Source organism: Danio aesculapii, chromosome 20, assembly GCF_903798145.1.
Source record: "Danio aesculapii chromosome 20, fDanAes4.1, whole genome shotgun sequence".
Classification (NCBI taxonomy): domain Eukaryota; kingdom Metazoa; phylum Chordata; class Actinopteri; order Cypriniformes; family Danionidae; genus Danio; species Danio aesculapii.
In genome coordinates this window covers 5,988,373-6,001,825 of record NC_079454.1, presented here as the reverse complement: position 1 = coordinate 6,001,825, position 13,453 = coordinate 5,988,373, and the positions used below count along the sequence as shown (strand labels likewise).

Genomic DNA, 13,453 nt, shown 5'->3' with positions numbered 1-13,453 from the left:
CAATGTTATACAATGATTGCCTAATTACCCTACCTTTAATTAACCTAATTAAAGAACCTAGTTAGGCTTTTAAATGTCACTTTAAGTTGAATACTTGTATCATGAAAAATATCTAGTCAAATATTAGGTAACACTTTACAATAAGGTTCATCAGTTAATGCATTTACTAACATGAACTAATCATGAACAACACTTGTACAGCATTTATTATTCATAATTGAACATTTACTAATGCATTATTAACATCCAAGTCCATGCTTGTAAACATTAGTTAATGCACCGTGAGTTAACATGAACTAACAATGAACGACTGTATTTTTATGAACTAACGTTAACTAACATGAACAAATACTGTAGTAAATGTATTGTATTGTATTGTTCATGTTAGTAAATGCATTAATTAACATTAACTAATGAACCTTATTGTAAAGTGTGACCAAATATTATTTACTGTCATCATGGCAAAGATAAAATAAATCAGTTATTAGAGATGAGTTATTAAAACTATAACGTTTAGAAATGTGTTGGAAAAATCTTCTTTCTGTTAAACAGAAATTAGGGAAAAATATATACAGGGGCTAATAATTCAGGAGGGCTAATAAATCCGAATATATAGTAAATGAGTGTTCTGATCAGCTCACCCTCTGAGCAGCCTCTGCAAACTGCCTGGCCCCATGCAGCATGTGGCTGGTCTTGTCATCAGCCTTCATCAGGCGCTCTCCGCGTTCGCTCAACACCTGACTGGCTCTCCGCATCATATTCCCCATCTTTCTCACTGCTGGAGGAGACGGACTGCTTTTGCTCCTGCTCCTGGAGGATTTACCTGCTGCTGAAAAAAAAAAATCACCAGAAAAAGATGCGAGTATTACTGCAGCCTGCAAAAATGCTCTTTATTTACTGTATCACGTGATGCATATGCTTAAAGACATGCACACACAATTTTAAAAGACGTCACAATACAACCCTGGTTCGTTGGAAATGTTTGCCTTTACCTACATTTTTGCAAACCATAGTATGTTTCCAACCCAGGCTCATGCTGAGAACGTAGTCCCGGGGACGTTTCTGGAGACCGCGCAATACGTACGTATACGAAATACGTATGGCTGCATTTCATTTTTTTAAGCGAACGCTGCGGGTGTGATGCCGTTCCCAGCCAGCCGGCCGCTCGCCACCGTGTGGAGGGCTTTCCCGCTGCAACCAGTTTGTCCGTTTAGCTCTTCGTGTACTCTGGCGGACTCAAGGCGCAGAGAGGGGCTGACCACGACGACGACCAGGTTCGAGTCTGGGGAAGAGCGGTTCCAGAAATCAGGTAAGAAAACAAAAACAAAATCCAAAAAATGAAGCGAACAAGTTCGTCACAGGGTGAGAATGTGGTCAAAATCCGAAAACGTGGTAAAAATCAGACGAGGGCTTTTCTTTTTCTGGACGGCTTTTGTGAATCGTCGTTGGTTGGGTTTAGGGACGGAGGAGAGTGGGTCAGCCGATTGGCCGGTCGCACTGTCAATCATTCCGTCATCCAGGCAGACAGGCGGAAAGTCATTTGACAGCGGCCTCTAGCGGGTTTACGCCAGAACGGCGCGGGAAAAAGCGCGCACAGCGGCCTCTTGCGGATTCGCGAAAACAAAAACTGCAAAAATACGTACCTCCCGGGATTTATTTCACGGTCTCCAGAAACGTCCCCGGGACTATGTTCTCAGAATGAGACTGGGTTGCATGTTTCTCCGGGAATGTTTTGTTGCACATTTGAGATGACAAATCCACTAGAGGGCACTGTCAACATTTTTGCAAATCTGAAACGTATTTTGGATATTATATACGTATTTTACGAAAATATGTTTGTGTACATTTTGTTATATGTTTGAGATACACGTCCCAAGCTCTCTGGATCACAAGTACAACACTGCACAAAGTGTTTCAAGAGTTCCCACTTAGATATGCTTGGCGTATAAAGCAGGTTTGGCATGCTGTCCCGGGAGGGGGATTTATAGTGGCTTAGGAATCGTCTGATTGGTGAATCATAAATTGAAAAATGCAAGACCAGCTGCAAGCAATCATGAGCGTGTGATCCTCTCGAAAATAGTTTATAAATAAACTTCACTTATCGTCACATGATTTCTTATAACAAAAGCACATGACTTTTTAATGCGCAAAGTGGAAATTATCCAGTAAAAGTGTTTCCATCATTGCAAATACCTTTTTTTATGTGCATTTTCAACATTTATGTGCATCTTTTATCCATCAAGCATTTTTTAAAATAATCCAAAATATTCATAAAATAGGTGGATGGAAACTTAACTCCCAATAGCCTCATGGAATATGCTGAACGCCATTGCGTTTCGGGCATTCCAAGTACGCCCCAGAATTTTCCTTTTGGTGTGTCTCTAAAAACTGAATAATTTTGCATATACCATTATCGTGATAAGGATTATTTTTCGATATATGGTACAGCCCACACTTATGTATGAAGTAATTCTCCACAGGCTTCATTTTTTGTTTTTGTTTTTTGGGAGCTGATATTGATGGTGAGAGCCATATTGGATCAAGCTCAAGTACAAGACGCACTTTGTACGTTAATAATTATCAGTAACAAATTACAAATACTCAAATTACTGTAATTGAGTAGTTTTTCCTAGAAATTGTAATTTAATTAGCTATAAAAATGTGTACTTTTACTTTTCCTTGAGGATATTTTTAGTGCAGTATCGGTACTTTTACTCCACTACTTTCCTTCAATCTGCAGTCACTGCTTTATTATTACTTCTCTATGGGGATTAGAAAAATCAGTTCTGTGATTCCCGTCTGATCAAATCGCACATAGAAGGTAAATGCCTGTCTGTGGTGTAAAACTATGGAACAGTCTAGATCTGACTCTCAAACAATGTCAGGATATTAATCAATTTAAAAAGTTATAAAAATATATATTATTAAAGGAATATAACGATGAAGGTGATTGAAAAGGTATAAAAAGAGAAAGGTATGATGAAATTTTAATTAAGTGAAGTTTAATATCTAATCCTATCTTAAACTAATTTTGAGAGGAGTACGTGCTCATGATTAACCCAGCTGGATCATATTAGCTAATCACAACCCTCCAATCAAAGCATCGTAAGTTCCTATATATTCAATTCAATTCAATTCACCTTTATTTGTATAGCGCTTATACAATGTAGATTGTGTCAAAGCAGCTTCACATAAAAGGTCACAGTAAATAGGAACAGTGTAGTTCAGTTTGTAGTGTTTAAGTTCAGTTCAGTTTAGCTCAGTTCAGTGTGGTATAATAATCACTACTGAGAGTCCAAATATTGAAGGGCAAATCCAACGATGCGCAGCTCTACAGATCCCGAACCATGCAAGCCAGTGGCGACAGCGGAGAGGGAAAAAAACTTCACTAATGGCAGAAGTGAAGAAAAAAATCCTTGAGAGAAACCAGACTCAGTTGGGCACGATCCTTTTAATTTCTCCGCTGGCCAAACATCTTGTGCAGAGCTGCAGTCTCAGTGGCGGAGGCTGGAAGCTGGCCTCAGCGAAGACTCGTCTGTCTCTGGAGCGTCACAGGAATCAGTCTCATGTTCTCCACTCTTCCATTACCACCACAGTAGCTGCTCAGGATTCGGCCAGGTTCAGGATATGGAAACCTTGGGATCATCTCGTCGTTGGTCTTGGATCGAATCAGTGACTCTGCATAGTCTGAGGGCCTCGGGAAGAGTATCCCCAGGTGGAAATGGAGAATAAAGAAAATATATATATATATATATATCTATAAATAAATATATATATCCTCTTTTCTCTTTGCAACTATCTTCGGCTTGAAGAACCCCCCTCCACCTCCCCTCCTTCCACCTTTATCCAGTATAGGTGGCCCAGCAACCAGCAGGAATTCCATCGGCTCTGGCACCTTGCCATAGCATCCGGCATTTTTGGGTGGAGCTGGCACGCGTCCACAGGGGTTTTCCCAGGGTCCCCCGGTTTTTCTCAAAGCCAAATAGGCTCTCAAGTCTGTTCTACTAGACATCTCGCTCTAAGGGAGTTCATCTTGGCCTTAGCTGCAGGGGAGCCTTGAGATCGCCCTGAGCTCAATCTCCCCTTGCCCCGCAAAGGGAGGGAGCCCTGGACTCGAGGATCCCTTGAGCTCAGGGCTCTCTCTTCCGGGACAGCATGCCAAACAAGCTTCGTAAGTCATGAGCTACGTGTGAACTCTTGAATGGCTATTTGCAGTACTAGGTTTTTTTGTCTTTTTGTTTTTTTTCTCTGGGTTTATGTTACAAGGTATAAGGGTACAAATGGAACCAAACATATAGTTTGTCGGATATGCCAAAAGGATAGAATGTGTTCATGTGAAAGGAAGAGATAAGTAAAGGAAGAAATAAGTTTAAGTAATAGACGAATGATGTATGTGGTAATGGGGTGGGAAAATAATAAGCTTGTGCTTCATCCCACTCCATTTTCGACCATGTTGAGATGTATTTTTTGTTAATGATATTTTGTGCATGATACTTTGTTTGAAAATAAATAAATAAATCAAATCAAATCTCATCATAATGAACTACCTCAAGACATGGGTGATTTATAATTGCAGCAAACTGTTTGGAAGCATTCAAAGTGTCCAAGAAGATGTCCAAAATCTTTACACGCATGAGTTTAGATGCGTGTCACTGATGAGAAGATGACAGATGTTTATTGTATGAAGACTGAAATGGCCTTAAACACCCAGCAGGCACAAGGCGTCAACATGACATCAGATTAACGTTGAACCCCAACGTTGTGGGGACGTTGCATTTTGTTTGGAAATTAAAATTGGGTTGATGTCAGAACCCAATGAACCCAACGTTCAACCTAAAAATCAATGTCTAATGATGTTACAGCTGGACGCTGTGTGGACGTTACTACTATGACGTCTGTTAGACCTTGGATTGTGGTTGTCATACCTGACGAATAAATATCAGTATTTGACGTCAATAAGATGTTGGCTCGACGTTGGATTTTGGTCAGTTTCTAACAACCTAAAATCAACCAAATATCAAAATCATTTGATGTCATTATTGGACATCAAAATAACGTTGTCCTTAGACGCTGGCTAGACATTGAATTTTGGTCACCTGATATCACAACCTAAAATCAACCAAATATCAACGTTATTTGACATTGTTATTGGTGATCAAAATATCGTTGTCCTTAGACGCTCGCTAGACATTGAATTTTGGTCACCTGATATCACAACCTAAAATCAACCAAATATCAACGTTATTTGACATTGTTATTGGTGATCAAAATAACGTTGTCCTTAGACGCTGGCTAGACATTGAATTTTGGTCACCTGAAGTCACAACCCAAATCTAACCTAATATTAATGTCTTATGATGTTGTGTGCCTGCTGGGCAATAACTAAATGCACTACAGAATGTTACGTTTACACACATCCACAAATTACATGTAAATGCATCAGCTTTTTACAGTGTAATACTCACTACTCTTGAGTATTTTTAAAAGGGGTACTTTTTACTCATACTGTGAGTTATATTTATAACAGATGGCAAGTAATGATACAGTACTTTTACCTAAGTATGATTTTTCAGCACTCTTTCCACCACTGATAAATATCAAAACACACTGTGTTGTGTACGGGTTGTCAATGCTCTGCAGAAAAGTGTATACAGTGGAAAACACAGTTCCGCATTTCTGAACTCACTAATTGCGAAAAAACAGATATGAAGTTTATGACTCTGGCTGAGGTGTGGATCATTGCATCGAGCGCCTTCAGAGCAGCTTGGCAACTCTCCCATTCATTACACACCATTCATCCATGATCCGCAGTGAAGGCTGGTGCCACTTCACTCATCTCCGCTCGTCTCCCCCGCCTCAACGCCTGTCTTTGTGTCCCTGCGCCTGCCTTCATCAGAACAAAGTGGCCTCTGAACTAATCGGGCCCTCGCTGCAATGGAACCATTCTCTGGCTCTGCTAAGAGATCTATCAGAAACGCTACAAACAGCCAGCCGACGACAGGCCCACAAAGAGCCTTCTCTTCCTGCCTGGAGCTTGACTGATCTGACCCAACACCAGCAGACAGACAGCACAGGATACAAATCAACACAATGCCTTTAAAAGTTATAATAATGCTTAGGGGTTCAGTGATGTGAGGCTCATTTATATAATACTGTGAATGTATTATAATCAATATAATCATTATGAAAGATAAGTGTTATTAAATGCATTCTGAAGAAATTATTATGTTAAATAATTACATTGATAAATTAAAGTTATTTCAATTCTTACATTTCAAAAGAAATATTAAATAAATTATTATTATTATAGCATTTATATTATTAATATATAATCATATATAATAATAACAATTATTATTATCATTATTATATAACAATAATAGTAATAATAATAATAAATATTATTATTATTATTATTATAGAAATAATTATATGATTGAACAACTATATAAAATGTAAATAATATACATATATTGCTATTATTATTACTACTAATTATAGATGAAATTATACTATATATATAAAATATTTTTGAACATTATTATTTAGGGCATGTATTGTTTTTGATAGTGGACGTAGTAATATTTAAGAATATTATTAAAATGTGAAGATTCTTTATGAATAATGAGAATACATATTTTCTGTGTAAACTATTATGTATATTATTATTATTACTATTATTATTAATTATATTATTTTATTGTCATTATTATTATTTTTTTTTTTATTATTATTAATATTATTATTATTATTATTATATTACTAATAAGGTTATTATTATTATTGTTGTCATTATGATTATAATTATTACTATTACTATTAATAATATTATTAATGTTGTCATTATTATTAATAATAATAATGTTGTTATTATTATTGTTGTCATTTTATTATTATTATTAATGTTATTATTATCATTGTCATTTTATTATTATTATTAATGTTATTTTTATTATTGTTGTCATTATTATTATTATTAATGTTATAAATATTAGTATTGTTGTTGTCATTTTATTATTATTATTATTAATAATAATGTTATTATTATCATTGTCATTTTATTATTATTATTAATGTTATTTTTATTATTATTAGCAATAGTTGTAGTAGTAGTATGTGATTTATTTTTTTAAATTATTTTTGCCTGTCAAATCAGTCATAGCAACTTATTTATTTATTTTTTTGGAAAACATACACAACGTTTTTTATTTTCTTTTTCAATTCAATAAAAATTCCACCTACCTTCACGCTGACGCCGTTCCTGGTTTGCAGTCATACTGGTCTTCATTCTATTCAAAAATATCTTGCAGCGGTAGATGACCATATTAACAGAGCATGCATCTAAAAATGAGGGACAAAACAGGTTTTTCTCACACAGATTCACCATACTCGACTGTTGAAAGCTTGGTTCTGATTGGCTAATGAGCATTTTATGGTGTGCGATTATTTTCAAATAAACACACAGCTAAAGTAGTTCCGGGCAGATCTTGACGGCATTACAGTTCCATATTACTACGCCAAATGATTCAGTAATTTCACAGCCAGTTATTCCACTAAATACAATACTAATAAATAAATAAAATAAATACATTTAATTAAATACTAGATAAATCAGATTAAAACATAACAGGACATGATGTGTAATAAAATAATCCTACACACAAGAGCTGCTTTTGGACAAATATCTTAAAATACAACACCTGAACAGTGTCTTTAGATGTGTTAACCATAGAAGAAGTGGAATAATTAACTCTAGTCTATAGAATTATTACAAAATATTGAAATTATTTTTAATAACTCAATGACCATCATCACACTGTAAATAAATTCTTCCTACCTTGAATTTCTTAGTTGAATCAAATGAACTTTTCTAGTCATCTCAACTTAAATCAGTCAAACTGACTAAAATATTATGTTAAACTTTGTAGAGTAAAAAAATAGTGATGAACTTATTAAATTAAGTTAAAGTAACATAAAAGCATATGTTGCCATGACTTTTTGTCATATAAATTTTTACAATGCAGCTATTCCTGATATTAAATGTGCCTGAAGGTCACTGCAGAGATCCGAACTCACTGACCTCCCATCAGCTTTGGCTGGCAGTTAATGAAGTTGGTTTTGTTTGTTGCAGCAGGGCTCTTCTTGCTCTCCGCAGCTCCCGGTGTCTTCTGGCCTCCAGGGGACGTAGGCTTTTCCTGGCCGAGCTTGGCCTCCCAGTAGTTCTGACATGCATGGTACAAAACCTGCACAAACATGCACTTCTCTGCGGCTGAGCTGGCCTCCCATTGGTCGGTGGTGCGGTCGAACACTAGGTCAAACTCAGGAGTGTCCTGAAAGATTATTTAAGCGAGTCAAAACAACAGAACATACTGGGTAACAGGATCTGAATTAAGTAGGATGATGCTCGCCTTATCAGGGTTGGTGCCATTGACCTGGCGGAGCTGCTCCACAGACCACTGAGATCTTTTAGCAAACTGCCGCGTGCCTTGAAATTTCTTCACTTTAGTGATGAAGACTTTAGCTGGTCTGCTGTTGGTGACTAAATGAAAACATCAAGTCCATTAGCTTCAAGAAGTTGTGATTGCCAACCTTATGAAGCTTTTTCACACTCAAATTAGATGAAAACCTCTGAAAAAGCTGGGTTGCTTAAAGTCGACATGAAATCAAATTGCACCCTCTTATTTTTATATGTATTTAGTAGTGCTTCCTTTGAACAATGTATCTTTGTATCTTCATTATTTTGTAAATAACCTTCCCTTGCCCTTCGAAATCACTTTTCTTCACTTCTGGTCACACGGAATGGCTTTAGGGCGGGGCTATCAGGGCATGTCTCGCTTTTGTCCATTCATCAACCTTCCTCCATTTTGTTATCAACACCCTCTTTCTATGATCCAATCCAGCCTGATCTCACGAGAAAACGTAAGTATTTTACGTTTTGACAGTTTAGTGGCTAATTCAACCCAGGCTCATTCTGAGAACGTAGTCCCGGGGACGTTTCTGGAGACCGCGAAATACGTCCCGGGAGGTACGTATTTGTGCAGTTTTTGTTTTCGCAAGTCCGCGAGAGGCCGCGGTGCGCGCTTTTTCCCGCGCCGTTCTCGCGTAAACCCGCTAGAGGCCGCTGTCGAACGACCTTCCGCCCGTCTGCCTGTCTTCATGACGGAATGATTGACCGTGCGACGGCCAATCGGCTGACCCACCCTCCTCCGTCCCTAAACCCAACCAACGACGGTTCACAAAAGCCGTCCAGAAAAAGAAAAGCCCTCGTCCGATTTTTACCACGTTTTCGGATTTTGACCACATTCTCACCCTGTGACGAACTTGTTCGCTTCATTTTTTGGATTTTGTTTTTGTTTTCTTACCTGATTTCTGGAACCGCTCTTCCCCGGACTCGAACCCGGTCGTCGTCGTGGTCAGCCCCTCTCTGCGCCTCGAGTCCGCCAGAGTACACGAAGAGCTAACCGGACAAACTGGCTGCAGCGGGAAAGCCCTCCACACGGAGGCGAGCGGCCGGCTGGCCGGCCGGCCGGCAAGCGCCGAAGGGAACGGCGTCACACCGCCCCGCAGCATTCGCTTAAAAAAATGAAATGCAGCCGTACGTACCCCCGGCTACGTATTTCGCGGTCTCCAGAAACGTCCCCGGGACTACGTTCTCAGAATGAGCCTGGGTTGGGCTAATTCGTACGAGTTCAGTCGTACGAAATTGTACGATTTTTAAAAGGAGGCGTGGCACTTAACTCCACCCCTAAACCCATCCGTCATTGGCGGATGAGCAAATCGTACTAAATTGTATGAATTAGATTGTACGAATTCGTACGAATTAGCCACTAAATCAAAAAGTTACGAATTGCAGTGAGATTGTGTTGTCCAATCAGATCCCAAGAGATGAAATCATGCACCGCTCTACATTTCTTTCTCATTTCAGGACAGTTTCAATTGGGTGTACATCACAATATGGGAAAAAGGACAATCGTAACTTCCGTTTCTTTACCCAAAGATGGGTAAAATATGGACTAATTTAAAGGCTGGGTTTAAAAATATTTAATTTATTTTTTAATTCTTTGGTCTGTCCACATTTTACCTAACATTAACAAAGTATTTTTATAGTATACTTTAGAGCAAACGAAGACACATATTACCTGACAAGCAGAGGAAAGTCAAGTACTTCTTATTGCGGCCTGTGAGGGAAAGTCCCGTCCTCTTCATCCTCCTCCTCACCTCAATGGAAACCAGTAACTTTTCATCTCTTGGGACAAAGATCTCACGGCTGATGGCTGACTGAATGTTCATCTTCAAAATGCCTTGCAAATCAACATGAACGATAACTTTTGTGTTGGAATTGAAAAATCACGTAATTGATTGCAAAATCATTTAGTGACAAACACGCCCTGTACTTTTGCTTGCTTCAACACAGGTAAATACAGACAATTCCAACATTTGGTTATTTTATTTATATATATATATAATATATGTGTTTGTGTGTGTGTATATATATATATATATATATATATATATATATATATATATATATATATATATATATATATATATATATATACACAGTTGAAGTCAGAATTATTAGACCCAATACCAACCGTCGCCCCCCACTACCCCCCCCGCACCCCCCCCCCCCCCAACCCCCCAATATTATTATTCTTTTTTTTTTTATATTTCCCAAATTATTTTTAACAGAGCAAGGACATTTTCACAGTATGTCTGATAATATTTTTTCTTCTAGAGAAATCTTAATTTTTAGTTTTTTTCAGTTAGAATAAAAGCAGTTTGTAATTTTTAAAGACCATTTATTAGCCCCACAATTATTAGCCCCTTTAAGCTATTCTTTTTTTCTATAGTCTACAAAACAAACTATCATTATACAATAACTTGCCTAATTACTCTAACCTGCCTAGTTAACCTAATTAACCTAGTTACGCCTTTAAATGTCCCTTTAAGCTGTATAGAAGTGTCTTGAAAAACATCCAGTAAAATATTATTTACTGTCATCATGACAAAGATAAAATAAATTAGTCCTTGGAAATTAGTTATTAAAACTATATATATATATAGTATATTGGGTTGAAGCAACCAAGAATTTTTAGAGTGTACTACATATAATATTTTAAGGACAGGGATTTATTCAGGAAGAATGTGTCAAATTTGATAGATCGAATTAAGCATTTTAATTATGTACCAAAAATATTTTGATTGTTGTAAATTCGAACTTTTGAAACTTTTCAAACAATCCTGAAAAAACTGCATCAGCGTTTCAACCAAAAAAAGAAATGCTGTTTTCCACTTTCATAATAAAATGAAACATGATTTCTGAAATGTTTGACTAGAAATTCAGCATTTTCACATAAATAAATTGTTTAAAGAACTATTCAAATAAAATGCTATTTTGAGGTATTTATCATATTTAATCATAATTATAGTTTTTATAATGGGTTTTTCTTCATCACAGTTTAATCGGTTATCAAAACCTGTATTAAAGTTCTTGATTCATATGGATTAATTTTATAATCTCTTAATGACTATTTTGGATCCTCAAAGTTTTGATTAAATTACAGAAACCTATAAAAATAATCAATAATAATAATAATAATCTTTATTTTGAAGATGAACTAATGTCTTGTTTGCAACCACATGAGGATAATTATAACTTTCCCTTTAAGATAAATATGAATACTTAAAACAACTTTTATTTTGGGATGAGCTATCTTTAAATAAATTAATGAAAATATATAAAGCAGTTTGTCATAATTTTATCTCTTCCTCCACTTGTTTCAAATCCATTTGAGTTTCTTTTGCTAAACACAAAATTAGACATTTTGAAAAATGTTGGGAACTGCTGGCCATTGACGTTCATGGTATATTTTCTATAGATGTCAATCGCCACCGGCTTCCAACATTCCTCCTACAAAAACAAAAAAAAGAAACTCATAGAAAATTGGGACACGAGGGTGAGTAAACGGCAAGTAAACTTTCATTTCTTGAGTGAACTATCCCTTTAAACTTGCACCTATAAGGATAACATATAAGTTTACATTATTATTACTTTTTTTAATTCAGGCTAACGTTCACGTTCACGTGTTGCTCTTAATTTTTTCCAACACAGACACAAACACTTCATCTATTCATAAAACCACATATAACTTTAATTATACAGATAAATCAGACCTTCTGCTTGATCTTCAGTCGATTTCTTCCTTCCTGGAGCCCAGAAGAGCAGTGAGAAGTTTGCAGCAGATCAGTGTGTCAGCGCCTCAAGCCATCTTTATCCCACACAGAGTCTAATGAAAGTCCTCTGGGCTTGTGGAAAGACCCAGAGAAAACCCAGAGGCTGTGTGCTTTGTCCTAGTGAACTCCCTACTGAGACAGCACTATGAGGATCATAAACGCATCTGTGGTCTAGGTCAGCAGCTAGAATATGAGACAGAGCCACAGACACACAGAGAGAGAGAGAGAGAGAGAGAGAGAGAGAGAGAGAGAGAGAGAGAGAAAAGAAACTGGCTTGCCATTGACTTTATAAAAGCTAAAAGACAGTTGTAGGCATGTGGAAGCTTTCTGTATTAATAATTTTTTCTGAAATATTTTCTGGATGGGGTGACGCAGTGGCGCAGTAGGTAGTGCTGTCGCCTTGCAGCAAGAAGGACGCTGGTTCGGTAAGTTGGCGTTTGTGTGTGGAGTTTGCATGTTCTCCCTGCGTAATATAGCAGACAGACAGACAGATAGATAGATAGATAGATAGATAGATAGATAGATAGATAGATAGATAGATAGATAGATAGATAGATAGATAGATAGATAGATAGATAGATAGATAGATAGATAGATAGATAGATAGATAGGCAGACAGAGAGACAGATATACAGATATACAGATAGATAGATAGATAGATAGATAGATAGACAGACAGACAGACAGACAGACAGACAGACAGACAGACAGACAGACAGACAGACAGACAGACAGATAGATAGATAGGCAGGCAGACAGACAGACAGACAGACAGACAGACAGACAGACAGACAGACAGATAGGCAGGCAGACAGACAGACAGACAGACAGACAGACAGACAGACAGACAAACAGATAGATAGATAGATAGATAGATAGATAGATAGATAGATAGATAGATAGATAGATAGATAGATAGATAGATAGGCAGACAGACAGACAGATAGATAGATAGACAGAGAGATAGATAGATAGATAGATAGATAGATAGATAGATAGATAGATAGATAGATAGATAGATAGATAGATAGATAGATAGATAGATAGATAGATAGATAGATAGATAGATAGATAGATAGATAGATAGATAGATAGATAGATAGGCAGACAGACAGACAGACAGACAGACAGACAGACAGACAGACAGACAGACAGACAGACAGACAGACAGACAGACAGACAGACAGACAGACAGACAGATAGATAGATAGATAGA

At 37.0% G+C, this 13,453-nt stretch overlaps 1 protein-coding gene across 2 annotated transcripts in view; it reads right to left on the bottom strand.

The window, feature by feature from the left end:
- stxbp6l (syntaxin binding protein 6 (amisyn), like) overlaps positions 1–12,394 on the bottom strand; it is a 17,826-nt gene extending 5,432 nt beyond the window's left edge. The window contains exons 1-6 of one of the 2 annotated variants that reach the window (XM_056481666.1): positions 12,178–12,394; positions 10,140–10,301; positions 8,409–8,539; positions 8,081–8,330; positions 7,243–7,341; positions 642–826 (exon numbers count right to left, since the gene is read on the bottom strand). In XM_056481666.1, coding sequence (XP_056337641.1) covers positions 642–826; positions 7,243–7,341; positions 8,081–8,330; positions 8,409–8,539; positions 10,140–10,290 — 816 coding nt within the window. In that variant the 5' untranslated portion in view covers positions 10,291–10,301; positions 12,178–12,394. Of the gene's footprint in view, positions 1–641; positions 830–7,242; positions 7,342–8,080; positions 8,331–8,408; positions 8,540–10,139; positions 10,302–12,177 lie in introns of both variants that reach the window. The other variant, XM_056481665.1, reaches the window with a different exon arrangement.
- Between the last annotated feature and the right edge of the window lie 1,059 nt (positions 12,395–13,453).